Source organism: Coturnix japonica, chromosome 14, assembly GCF_001577835.2.
Source record: "Coturnix japonica isolate 7356 chromosome 14, Coturnix japonica 2.1, whole genome shotgun sequence".
Taxonomy (NCBI): Eukaryota; Metazoa; Chordata; class Aves; order Galliformes; family Phasianidae; genus Coturnix; species Coturnix japonica.
In genome coordinates, this window is record NC_029529.1 from 5,213,858 (window position 1) to 5,227,313 (window position 13,456).

Below are 13,456 nucleotides of genomic sequence, written 5' to 3' on the forward strand. Positions count from 1 at the left end.
ATCTCAGAGTTTGTGTGTGCTCAGATCTCAGAAATCAAGCTCTGTGCTGCTCGCAGAGCTGCTGCTGGGCCTTCCTGCACGAAGATGATCAGGGGGCTGGAGCACCTCCCCTATGAGGACAGGCTGAGGGAGTTGGGTTTGTTCAGCCTATAGTAGAGAAGGTTGCGGGGTGACCTCACTGCAGCCTTTCAGTACCTGAAGGGAACTTACTGCCAGGAGGGGAGTAAACTCTTGGAAAGGGCTGACAATAGCAGGACACGGGGAAATGGTTTTAAGTTAAAAGAGGGAAGATTGAGGTTGGATGTTAGGGGGAAGTTCTTCACTAGGAGAGTGGTTAGGCCCTGGAACAGGCTGCCCAGGGAGGTTGTGGATGCCCCGTCCTTGGAGGTGTTCAAGACCAGGTTGGACGGGGCCATGGGCAACGTGATGTAGTAAAGGTGTATGTTTGGTGGCCCTGCCAGGCAGGGGGGTTGGAACTACATGATCCTTGAGGTCCCTTCCAACCCGGGTCGTTCTGTGATTCTGTCCTGGGTACTGCCAGGGCTCTTGGAATGTTTGGTGCTAGACAGCAAAAGCTCTTTGCTTAACTGCAGTGTGAGTTCAAGGCTGAAAGTTGTGGTTATCTTTCCGTGTGTAAAGGGAAATCTTCTGATGTCAATGAAGATGTCTGTAGAGACCGTCTGAAAACTGCAAGATGATTCAATTAGTGACTTGGAAAAAAAATACAACTTTTGATGCATAAATTAGATTAAATGTTCAGTGTATATCCTGTAATTCACAGTAATTTTTTTTTAATACGAATTTCTGACAAACTTTTATCTTTACTGTAGTTTCTCGCCATTTTTTCTTGCCCATGTGATGTGATAAGCTTTCTATCGATCTCTTCTCCATACCTAGCTGGGTTGTGTACATATTCACCTCCAGGCTTGAAGGGAAGGGCATTTATCAGTGGAGACAAACCCTGGTTTGGGTTTTGCATTCCTGAGATCTGAGTGGATTCTGCTGTAAGTCTGCATCTAGGTGGGTTCGTGTGGCTGCTTCTTTGAACTGAGTTTATTAAGGACTTTGTGGCTTGGCCTCAGTTCTGCGTTAGTCTCAGCAAATTAAATATGGTTTCCTTCATTTAGTGAGTTGAATCTCTTGTGAGAGAGCTATTGAGATGTTCAGTCAGGAATTCCCTCTGCACATTGTGTCTAAAACACGATGAGAATTCATTGGGATTATTTGTGTAATGATATTATTGACATGGGGAAAAGGAAATTAGGTATTGCCCTCTGGATTACCTTCAGTAGCGCAGGAAAGCTTCACTTAGTTGCCTACAGAAACATTTCTTTTTCTATTTCATTTCTATTTCCTTTTCTATCAGAGGCAGGGAGGCAGGGTTTGAAAGGCTCACCTGAGCTGAGCAAGCCAAGAGCCCCCTCTTCCCTCTGCAGAACCCAAAGAAACATGCTCGAGCTGATGGTGCTTTTCCTGTTGTTGGCAGGGGACAGTGGCTACAACCAACCGCTTTTGCTTTCTGCTGTCCTTGCAACGCTGGTGTTAAGCGTGCAAACACAGATTTGTGCTGAAGTTGCAAGTGCATTGTGCTTCCTGGTGGTTTGTTGTGGGATGTGGATTCACTGAGGTCTCTGAAACAGTCCGAGCTTTCTGTACAAGAATGTGATTACGCATTAGAAGTGGTTTCTCACTTCTTTGCAATAGGGATGTTTGGCTCTTTCTGATCTCTTTACCGGTAAGATGGGCTGTTGGATGTTCCATGATCTGTAATAGGGCCAGACACTTCCTTTTGGTGATAGTGGAAGAGACACAGTTCTCAGTGAGGCTCACTGCTCCTGCTAAGTAGTCTCAAATATTACAACCAAACATGGGGGAGGAGGGAGGGAAAGCAACAGAAAAAAGCAAATGTCCTATTTCCACTCCCATCACCTTCTGCATTTTTAGTAGAATAAAATGAAACTCATAAATGAGGAACTTGGTGAGCCATGACTCGTGTTCCCATCACTGTCTGTGCCTTGTAGCAAACTACACTTTTCCTTCATGGAGCTGCAGGCTGTGGATTTGCACAGCTGTGTTGTGATTGGGATTACATGGTTCTACATAGGTCACTCCAAAAGTAAGGCTTCCTATTTATTTCCATGGAAACTGCAATAGATACAAAGAGCACAGCAGCACTGGTTGGTAGAGTAAATGCTCAGCTGCAGAAGCTGTTTTTTCCAATGTAATTTAATGGAGCATTGGTGGGAAGGTTCAACTTCTACTGTCATAGCGCTACTGTGTGTGGTTCAACACAATAAAATAGGAAGCATTAGTTTTGGAGCATCCTTCTTACTTATTGCTGAGGCTCTGGGGATGCTCCCAGAGAGGATGGGTCCTTTCTTTCCATCACTGTAACTGGGCAGCAAGCTGGAGTTGTTCTGTCGTAGCCAAACTGAGGGGTTTTCTAGGGAGGATATGTGGCTTTGTGCTGAAGAAGCCATTATAGGGCTGCCTGCTGTCTGAGCTGACACTTAATTCTGCTTTCATTTTAAAAGGCATGATAACAATTTGAAGAATGGGAACAGTGTTAGGAAGGAAGTCTGTGCTTTGCTTCATTCCCATGTTGTTTGTTAAGTGAGCTGGTTCCTTCTTTTGGGTGTGTGGAGAAATGTTAGGGGACGTCTTAAGAATGCAATCTCTATTACTGTGTCAAATACCATTATAGAATCAATGCTTACTGTTCAAACAAGTGGTGTATGTTGTAGCAAACTCTACCATTTTGCTCCAGTAACATATTCTAAAGCTTAACAGGCTGCAGTTGACTTGAAACAATGACATTAAAAAATAACTGAAGCAGATTTCCAGCTCCAGAGCTCGTCCTTGGCTTTTCTTGCTGGTCATTTTGGTTTTACATTTCCATTTTCATGTAATTCAAAATTCTTCTGTGCGGTGTGAAAGCCACGCAGAGCAGAAACTGAGAGTCTGGTGACTGCTGTCAAATGCACAAAGGAAATGCAGTTGGAAAAAAACATTCCCCTGTAATCTGCTTAGCACTAAAGGTCACCTTGAGCTGAGTGCATCGTTCTGTGCTCCTCCCTGGGCCTGGAGCAAACACAGAGCACGGTTCAAGATCTCTGCCCTGACCCCGGTGCTCTGCATTTGTCTGGGGCCTTGGAAATTGCTTGGTTAACTTGCAGGAAATTCTCTTGTTCTCTCAGCACAAGATTACTGCAGCAACGGGAGCAGACTGCAACTGTCAGCTCTAATGTGATTTCCCATAAACTCTGGATGCTAATATTGTATTTCCTGGAATTAAAAATTCGAGGCAATTTATTTCTTGGGCTTTGGTTCCCTTTTCAGATTTTACCTTTGCATCAGGATGGGGATTTTCTTGCTTTCATGTTGTTCAGTAGCTCAGATGTTACGGGGCTCTAATATTGTTTTATAGCACAACTTCGCAGTAATTACCCCTTATTCTTGAGGTGGGAGGAGAAAGTTGGCTCCAAAATGTGGCTCTCCTAAGAAACTTGGAGAGAAAATTCATCATTCAGCTCTTAACAGAATTGCTCAGAAGTGTATCCAGTTTGCTTTCCAAGCAGGGATAATTGAAGACACAACTAATTGTGCTTTGTTTTCTTTTCTTGCTTAGGTCATGATTTTCATTTTCTCGTGTCATTCTCTTGAAGAGAGGAAATGATTGTAGTGGAACTTCTTACAGATAAGCCACAGATACGGATTCGTCGTAGTTCAGAAACGTTCATAGAAGAGCAGATATAGCCCTTTTCTTTGTGTTCTAACGTCTGTCCTATTAAAAAGGGAAATAAAAATGACGACTTCGTCTATTAGGCGGCAGATGAAGAACATTGTGAACAATTACTCGGAGGCCGAAATCAAAGTCCGGGAAGCGACCTCCAATGACCCATGGGGTCCCTCAAGTTCACTGATGACTGAAATAGCAGATCTGACCTACAACGTTGTGGCCTTCTCTGAAATTATGAGCATGATCTGGAAGCGACTCAATGACCACGGCAAGAACTGGCGACACGTGTACAAGGCTCTTACTCTGTTAGATTACCTGATTAAAACTGGTTCTGAGAGAGTAGCTCAGCAGTGTAAAGAGAATATTTTTGCTATCCAAACGTTGAAAGATTTCCAGTATATTGATCGAGATGGTAAAGACCAGGGCATCAATGTAAGGGAGAAATCCAAGCAGCTCGTGTCTCTGCTGAAGGATGACGAGCGACTGAAGACAGAGAGGGCCCAGGCACTGAAGACCAAAGAACGCATGGCTCAGGTGGCCACCGGGGTGGGCAGCAACCAGATCACCTTTGGTCGGGGCTCCAGTCAACCCAACTTGTCCACCAGCTACTCGGAGCAGGAGTATGGCAAGTCTGGAGGCTCCCCAGCATCCTATCATGGCTGTAAGTACAAGCAAACGTGGAAAGCTTTTTTCTTTCTTTTTATTTATTATTTTTTTTTTTTGAGATATTTTCTATTCTGATTTGCCATCAGATGTGAGAGTATGTGGTTCTTTCTAGAAGGGTTAAGGTACTGTTTGCAAGAGCTGAATCTTAGAAGTCCTGTTCTGTGGCACTGGGGTCTCTTGGGCTGGGTTTTTGGTCTGGAGAGGATGTGTGTGTTGATATAACTCAATTTATAAAGCAGTTGTTTACTGCCAGTCCCCAAGCATAGCATTGTAGAGCTGAATTTGTGAATGCATTCCAGTGTTTGATGTGAGAGGTCCTCAATCTCAGGAGGGAGATAGTTAATTGATTTTTTTTTTTTTCTTTTTTCACTATTTTTAAAAGAATTACTTGACCTTTCTTGTGTGTTTTTCTTTCTCTTCCCTTTTAAATGTAATTGGAAGAAAGTTAGGAATAGCAGGTTTGTCTCACATTGTGCTAGGTAGTTCATGGCGCTGCTGTTCTATTTTAACAAGAGTATTGGGATTGAAGTTCCTTTCTTGCTTTTCTTGCTTGCTCAGCTGCTCGTAGAGTAGTAACACTTTGAATGTGTCAGTATTTTGATATTTATACAATCAACATTTGGCATCAATAGTAAATACTGTATTTCATTCTTAAAATAAATAAATAAGACCTCCAGAAAAGTACAGTGATGTGGGAAGAATGGATTCTTTATACCAGCCCTTGGGGGAACTCCCTGTCATGTTAGGAAGAGGCCTGAGTTGGCACTAAATCCTTCTTAATATAAGTAATGATCTGATGAAAGCTGCTCTGGCTGAAATGTCAGTGGTTGTGGTCTAATTCTGAAGGAAAATCTTTTCTTTAAATGAATGCTTATAGTGTGTGGGGGTCTGTAACAGAGCCAGTGTGGTGAATCGATAGTACCAGCTTTATGAATCTCCAGTTTCTCATGTCCTGCATCCCAAAGTGCTGCTCGAGTTGTAAGTGTGGGAATGGTGTCAGTACCTGTGTTGTGTATGGGCAGGTTTTGGGGTAGGCAGTAGGAAGCTGGCAGGACAAATCAAGCTGGGATGAAGAATATCTCAGTCTCATCAAGGCTGTAGAGGAAAAGCAGGAAAAGTAATGTTTTTCCAGAACGAAATGCATTTAGGACCCAGGGTTATAAGCAAAAAGCTTGTGAAGATACCGGGTATGGCAGCTTCTATTTTGTCTCTTATTGTAACAATGGAATGATAAATATTTTAGGTTTCCTTTAATCACCAGACTGGAGCATTGATTCAATGTGATTTTTTTAAAGGAGACATATTTCTGTCACTGCCGTAACACTTTTTTTCTTTCATGTAGACCTCAGACCTCATTTATCGACCTTAAAAACTTATCCCCACTTAAGGAGATAGCTTGGAATATTATTGTTTTTAACACCTGCTGAAGGACAGAACTAACAGCCACCAGGGTGCACTGAGCACACCTCTGGTTTGTCCCACACTATTTCTTCACCAGCTCGTACTTTAATTGGGGCACACAACCGGTGTTTGTCATACTGAGTGCTGCCAGAGGCTCCCAGCTATTTCTCACAGCAAGGGTTGAGCAATGCAGGGTGTGTTTCTGAGTTGTTATTCCTTGGACATTTGAGGAATTTTGATGGGGGACGAGATGTCAGGAAGCAAGTTTGCTCATTGTCTCAGTACTGAGCGTGAGGTTACTTGATGTTCTCATTTGCCTGTGTGTTGGTTTGCTGCTTATCTCTACCTGAAAAGCAATCTTAATAATGATTTCTTAGCCATTTTTCCCTCTTCCCTCCTAATGCTCGTACCTAAGAAGCTTTAGAAATCTCAGGCTTGTCTTTTTTTCCCCCTGTAGATTCCTCCTTTGTTACAGACTCTCCTGTATAGAGGCATCTAGATTTAATTTAGATCTTTCCCAGTAGCATGAGGATTGCTTCTTAGAAAAAGTACACTAATTCTTGCTAAAGGTTTAGCACGTTTGATTTGTATTTCAATGCAATTAAAGTTGGGGGAAGTCTGTAACAACTTTTCTATTGGCATGGTTAAGTGAAATATTTCATCTAAGTGTGGTGGTGGTAGCAGACCTTACTTTCATTCCTGGCTAGGCACAGTGGATGGGGATTGCAGATGAGTAGCTCAGCTGTACAGCACTGACTAAATATTGCAATGCTCAAACTGCTGCTCTTCTCCAGCTCCTCAAGCATGTGTGTAGGCTTGTGTCTACGGTGCATACATGGTTTGGATTTTGTATTCGATGTTGATCTAGAAGGTTTTGTTTGGATAGAATAGTTCTAAATTATCCTTCTTGGAAAAATAGAAACAGCACTGATGGCATGTGTAGGATGAGGGAATTAAGGATAAAGGTCTCTGGAGTGATTTACCATCGTCCCTTACTGCTGCAGGCTAGGCACAGTGGTGGGTAGGGACATTTTCCCCTTTTCCTTGTAGATCTATTCATCTGACTTCCAACAATCAGCTAGAAAAAGTGAGAAATGCACAGGAGAAGTGTGGTAGATTTCATTAAAATCTTTTCTCCCCACAGCTTTGCCTTAATGTCTTTGTTGGCCCCAAGTATTTCTGTGCTGTAAAGCTTGTCTAATTCTGGGAACACATTATGGCCTATGATGATTGCTATTGATATAGTCATCAGCAAAAAAAACTAATTCTAATACTTTTATAGTTATAGTCTTGTGATGTGTAAATAGAAGCCATGAGAGATGCTTTGCAACTACAAGTACAGAAGCTCCATCCTCCTGACCTCCGTGTTGCCAGCAGTATGTGATGTGTTGAGGCCAGGTGCTAACTTTAGGTTAGGGACTATTGATGTTCAGGTTAGAAACAATGAAATATCCCATTACAAAATATGTAAAAGTTATGCAGATTTTATTTTTTAGAAAGTAAGTTAGTTATATAGATTTGCATGAAATCTGGTGGCAGATGTTTTGTTTCAAGTTAAGGGAATATAGTTGTGTGGTGCCAAAACTTAACCAGGCTGGGAGTGGGAGGGATATAAGGGTAATATTTGAGATGTTTGGGATCAGCAGTGCCCCACCCCTAATCTGGCTTTGTGTCTATCTATTGTCATTCTGCTAGATATTTGTCACCCAGCTTTGAGAACTTCAGATTGTTTCTAGCCTTGTTCCATCTGTGGCTGCCAACAATCACTTTAAATAGGATTCTGATTCTTTATATAGAGCTCTAAGTCCAAACATGAGGCTGTCACAGACCTTTGTTAGAACTCCTGCTCTCAGTCAAGGCCTTCACTGAGTAACTCTCTTTTTCGGGTGTTCTTTAAGCAGAGGCTCACTGCAGGGAACTCACTGGAGCCACCAGTATGACAGCAGCAGAGCCCATGTTCTTCATTTCAAAAGATCCCCGTAAAACACCAGTCCTCCCCTGTACTGTTTCATGTTTTAAAGCCAAGTTTATAGAAGCCCTGCTTTCTTGGGAGGTTCTGTCCTTCTAAGCCTGACTCAGGAGCTGTGTTAATTCAGGCTATACACATCCTTTCCTCACCCCATCTGCTGCCTTGGTTTGGGTTGCAGCTAGAAGTGCCGCTGAGCGCGGCTGGTGCACGTTCTGCTGTCCTGATCTCATACAAATGTGTTGCAGTTGGAGCAGTGCAGCATGCCTGGCATGACCTGATTTCACAGGAGTGCTCTGCCTGGAGGTAGGCTGCTTGGCTGGGAGTTCAGATTCATTACACAGCTGGCCTGATTGATATGGGAGTGAATGAAGATGGACTGAAAAGGGCTTTTGTGGACCTTGTGAAATGCCAAGTCTGTTAACCTTGTGTATAAAGATATTGGGAGCAGTCTTCCTAGCTGAAATGATGTATTTTAATATTTCCAGCAATTATTCACATTAGGTTGACTCATTCTTCAAAAGCAGGTTTGTGAAGCATCAGCAAGTTTGTGTTCACTCAGCTGTTGCAGCTTTTGTCTCCCTTTTTCTTTGCAGAGGAAAATAATTCAGAAGTAACTAATTCAGGTGTGAAATGACAACATTCAGAATGCTCTGCTATTGCTTTCCTTACAGTCCGTTCTGCAGCCTTGCAGGTTGGAATACATCTCTATTGAATCAAAGAACATCAGGCAGAGCATCCAGCAATGAATCTCGATGAACTGTAGGGGTGACGTCTGCAGTTTGAGGTGTTGCAGTAAGGCTGGTACACTCCTGTGTGTGTTCTCTTGGGTGGCACTTGACAGTGTGATTTAATCCTGATTGTTGTGTTTTCTTAGTGCCCTGAGCAAAGCTGGGAGGTGGCATTGGTGTAACCAGGCTTCCATGCTTACACTCATCTAAATAAATATAGTTAATTTGTTCTGTTAAGGTGGGTGTAGTGATCATCTGAGAGAAAAAACACTCCATATGATAAACCTTAAGGATTTGTTCAGTGTTAAGTAGAGTTTCCAAGTGCTCTGTCTCCTTCAGTACAGGTGGAAATCATGCAGTAAAGCTGACCATCTTCCCCATGTCACATCAGTAGGTGCTGTTAATTCCCATCTCATATCAGTTTTCCACAGGAATGTGGCTGGCACGATTCCACCCTGAACAAGCAGTTTGCACATGGCATTACATCATTTGAGAGGTGAAGCTCTCATTTTCCAGGCAGTTTCCAGCTTCTTCACTTGGTGCAGAGTGGCAATGGGGAGCCAACAAACAAGCACATGTTTCTGTTACAAAGATACTCTGTCATTTTTATGTTGGGAGTGATTTAATCACTAATGTAGGCAGTGGCTCTGCTTTCTAGCTGTGCACTGTGTATATGTTTTAACTCATTACTTTACCAAACCTTTGGATATCTCCAGAGGGCTTTTAATGTAGCCAAAATGAAGTACATTTCCAATAAGTACGTACAAAAGATATCACAGCCTGTGCAGGAGACAGATGGTGCAGCAGAATCCTACTTTAGTGATTAACTGGGGTTGGAAATGACTTCCCCACAGCTACGTTCCTCTTGTAGTTGTTGCTGAGCAGCTGAGAGGAGCCCAGACCTCCGAATTCTCACAGCAGCCTCAAAACAGGACTTAGCAGGTCAGAATCGATCTACTGAGTCCCATCTGACAGAAGCATTTGAGTGAACTGTCATGTGCTGGGAGATAAGGGAGTCTTTGTGAGGCAGCGATAACTGGCACTAAGGCAATAACCTTTATTCCAGCTCCTTGCAAGGAAAAACGTGAAAGCAGGACGTGTTGGGCACTGAAAGGCAATTGGGGTGCTGAGCAACTTGAGTAGTGATGCTGCTGGATGTGGTGTGCCATTGACTGCCAGGAGCAGTGTGCACCATGTCCTTTAGTCCTTTGAAAACCAACCCATGCTGTCTGCTATTTGATGTAGATAGCTTTACACTGCTGTACTCCTTTCAGTGTAAAATGACAGTGTTCTAATGATGGCTTTCTGTTTTGTTTTTTTTCCTTAATGTGAGGCTAAAGGAAGAGTTTGTTGACTTAAGGAATCCATTTCATACGCTTGTAAAGTCATTCCACCATCAGCTGCTGACTTGTTGTAGGATGTAATTATGTCAGCAGAGATGAAAAACTCCTGTGCAGGGTGCCCAGGGAACCACCTTTTTCCCCAGCACTGTGGTTACAGAAGCCAAAGGGACCTTCGTGACCTGCTGCAGCTGCCATCTGCTTCCCAGTGGCTGTGCCGTGTCCCTTTTGTGTGTGAAATCAGCTTTGAAATCAGTCAGGAATCTTCCTTCCTGTAATTCCTGCTGGAAAACTGCTCCTTGGAAGTGACCCAATTCCATTTGTATCTGAAGTTTATTTCGGGTTATTTTATATCATGGCTTCTTGCCCCTTGATCTTAAATGGCTTTTTGCACTCCATGGTATTGGCAAACACAATGTATTTAGCGACTGTAATCTGCTCAATCTTTTTGCAAAGATAAACGCAGGAAACATCCTCTGTGCTCAGAGGGGAAGCATCTTAGCAGCATTCTGTTACGAAACCATCAGACTAGGATTTGTATGACTGGAATTACATTTGGTGTGTTAGATTACTTCTGGGTAATGCTTTGCAGTGGTGCTAATGCTGATGACAGCTGCGTTAAGCGCGTGGCTGCCGGTTAGCGGGTGGCTTGGCACTAAACAAAGTTTATCTGTATACCCCCATCGCTTCACAGTAATGCCACCAGTTTGTAGAAGGTTGTCACCAACGTGTTCTTCTTTTAGCATATCATCACATTTGTGTTCTTCCCTTCTCAGGAATCAGATTTTTATATTCTGGTTTTTCCCTCTCGTGTGACGCTGTTTCTGAGCATTATCTTGGTGCTTTCCCATAATCTCCTACGTTTTGTTGGTTACATAATAATCCTTTAGGTTGGTCTTATGGCCACTTGTTGAAAATGTTCTGGGTAACTTCCTTGGCTGGTTCTGATGCCAGCTCCTCTGCAGCTGCTCTGTGCTCTAACAGCACTGTCCCATTTAGCATCAGCCACATGGGGTACCCACTGCTTTGCTCTTGATTAGATAAACGAACATGGAAAGTCCTCAGTTCTTCTGTCCTGTGCTACCTTCAGTTACCTCCTGTTGAGTTTTATCCTCTTCTGTTTTTATTTCTCTTTATTTCTGTGTTTGAGAATACTCAGACTTTGCAGAAGTTTTAAGGCCATCATTTTCCATGCTGTCAGATACCCTGTTCTCTGATGTCCTTTTTATTCCTTCCGACTCTTTAATATTCCACATAACATATAGGAGAGCCAGTTTTGACTGCGGGAGCAAAATGAGCTTGCAGAGCTGGCTAAATTTAGATGCTTTATATGAAAAAGAGTTTGAAAAGTGATGGAATTAAAAGTCTGAGTAACACCTTCACCAGGGAGCTTGTCTGGTTTGCTTGGAAGCTGCAGGACCAGAACAGCTTGGAGGAACTGAGTTTTTTGTGATTAATGTTTCCCTTCAGGAGCAGAGTGGGGTGGGATGGACAGGTAACCTACTGTGAAGGAACCTGATTTGGCATCCTAGCTTAAAAACATGGTTCTGATTTGTTAAATATTAACATATTTCAGAAATTTGTAAATAGCATTCCTGCCATTAAATACATACATCCTTGCTAAAATAAATTAAGGTAAAAATTCAGCTTAAATATCTGGGTGCTAGGAAATGATCTGAGTGAGTATGCAAGTTGTATGTAATAAACCTGTTAGAGCCGTCCCATTGGGATGGGGGTTCTGCATACTACTGCCATGAAAACAGCAGCACAATGTAGTTTATGTATTGAGGAATTCTGTTTTAGATGCCAAGCCTGATGGTTTTTGGGGGGATGAGGAGGGCTTAGCATCTAGTTGTTAGCTAGCAGCCTACACGCAAGGGCAGACTGGCCAACGAGAAGAAATAAACAGTAACCCCTGGCCTACATAAGGTACTTTTTAAAGCAAAGAGTGATAAAGTATTTTTGTAAATGTTGAGACTGAAAGGCTGGTTTGTTTGGCCAGGATCCTGCTTCTTAGCAGTTCAGAATAGTTCTTTATCTGACCCATTGAAAACAGTATTATTTTACAGAAAAGTGGGTGGTATTCAGCTTTACCCTGGTATTGGCCAACACCCAGCAAATTCTAACTGATATCAGAAGATGCAAGAAATACTAACAAATGGTCCTTGAAGAATCTGTTTTATACCTCCAGTTAATGACCGTCCCCCCAAGCTTTGTGGTGCTGAGGGTCTCAGCCTTCCTCTCAGTCAGCTTGCTGACATGGTGATCCTGCAGTCTCGCTGGCACAAAAAGCTTTTGTTTCCCAGCAGCATTTTTCTTTTAAAGCTACTGAACTGCCTTCTGGATATCTCCCTTCTCAATTTATCTGGCCTTCAGCCGAGTACTGAGGGTTTAATGCTGGAAGCAGCCCTGTCCTCTCCATGGCCTGGTGCTGCCTGCAGTGCTGCTGCCTTGGAGGATGGTGCATGAAGGTGGGGAGAATGTGGAGTGAAGACATCAGACCTTTTCCACGTTTTTAGTATTTAGCATGTAAAATTTGCTGCTTTGTCCTCCCAACAGCAACGTCTCCTCGAGTGTCCTCCGAGCTGGAGCAGGCCCGGCCCCAGACCAGTGGGGAAGAAGAGCTGCAGCTGCAGTTGGCGTTGGCAATGAGTCGGGAGGTGGCGGAGCAGGTCAGTGCCCGTGTAGGTTTCCCATGTGTTCATGCTTTCATAGTTACAACTACGTGCCTCTCTTTGCAATGGCAGCTTGGCTTTGCTCCAGGTGGAATAGGGGGAGAGGAAAAAAAAAAACTTAAGGCCGTTTTGGAAGATGATGCTCTTTCATTCGTTTTGTTTTCTTATTGTTCTTTTAAATCTCTTTCTTAAAGTAGCTATGGCCTTCGTGCTGTTGAGACTAGTGGAAGATGGCAGTCGCTTTGCAAGAAGACTTTGTTGTGTGGGAAGATATTAATCATCACACTGCTGAAGGTGTTTTCAGTTAGGAAGAACTGAAAACATGACTAGTCCTGAAAGCCTTCATTTAATGGGGCCAGCATATGAAATGCCAGTGAATTCTGATTATAATGAATTTTTGAATGATCTGTTTATTCGGTAAGATCTGTCTGGAACAGAAGGGTGATCTAACACAGTGAGCTAGAATATATAAATAACTTGTTCTAAAATAATGTAGCTCCTAAACTATCATTCTTGTTACATTATTAATGTGTTAATTCTTAAGAGGTTCATTCTGAATTCAGAGTAAATGCTGTAATTGTGGATAAGGTTTACTGCATGTTAATATAGAATGAAGCTGCTGAATCTCAGCTCTGAGTGGAAACTCACATCTGTCATGCTGAGCGTCCATAATGTTTTTAAAGGCTTTGTGAGACAAGCATAGTATACTGCTGTATGTTCACATCAAGATCTCTGTGCTTTGAAAAGGAAGCTATCACCCTGTAAACTTTGTCATTACTAAGCAATGAAGTTAAAGGAAGTACGAATCAAGAGTACTTCAGATGAAATAGCTTTAAAAACTGAGGGAAATGCCAGTTGTGGAGTAAGTCAACTTCAGAAAGACCAAGTGAAAGCAAAAATGTTTGCAGTAGTTGAATCTACCACTGACTCGGTAGGTG

General features: G+C 42.7%; 1 protein-coding gene across 6 annotated transcripts in view; it reads left to right on the top strand.

Moving 5' to 3' along the window:
- EPN2 (epsin 2) overlaps positions 1–13,456 on the top strand; it is a 39,630-nt gene that overhangs the window by 13,679 nt on the left and 12,495 nt on the right. For 4 of the 6 annotated variants that reach the window (XM_015876756.2, XM_015876751.2, XM_015876754.2 and 1 more), the window contains exons 2-3: positions 3,629–4,400; positions 12,403–12,527. In XM_015876756.2, coding sequence (XP_015732242.1) covers positions 3,806–4,400; positions 12,403–12,527 — 720 coding nt within the window. In that variant the 5' untranslated portion in view covers positions 3,629–3,805. The remainder of the gene's footprint in view (positions 1–3,628; positions 4,401–12,402; positions 12,528–13,456) is intronic. The other 2 variants (XM_015876753.2, XM_032447677.1) reach the window with 1 other exon arrangement.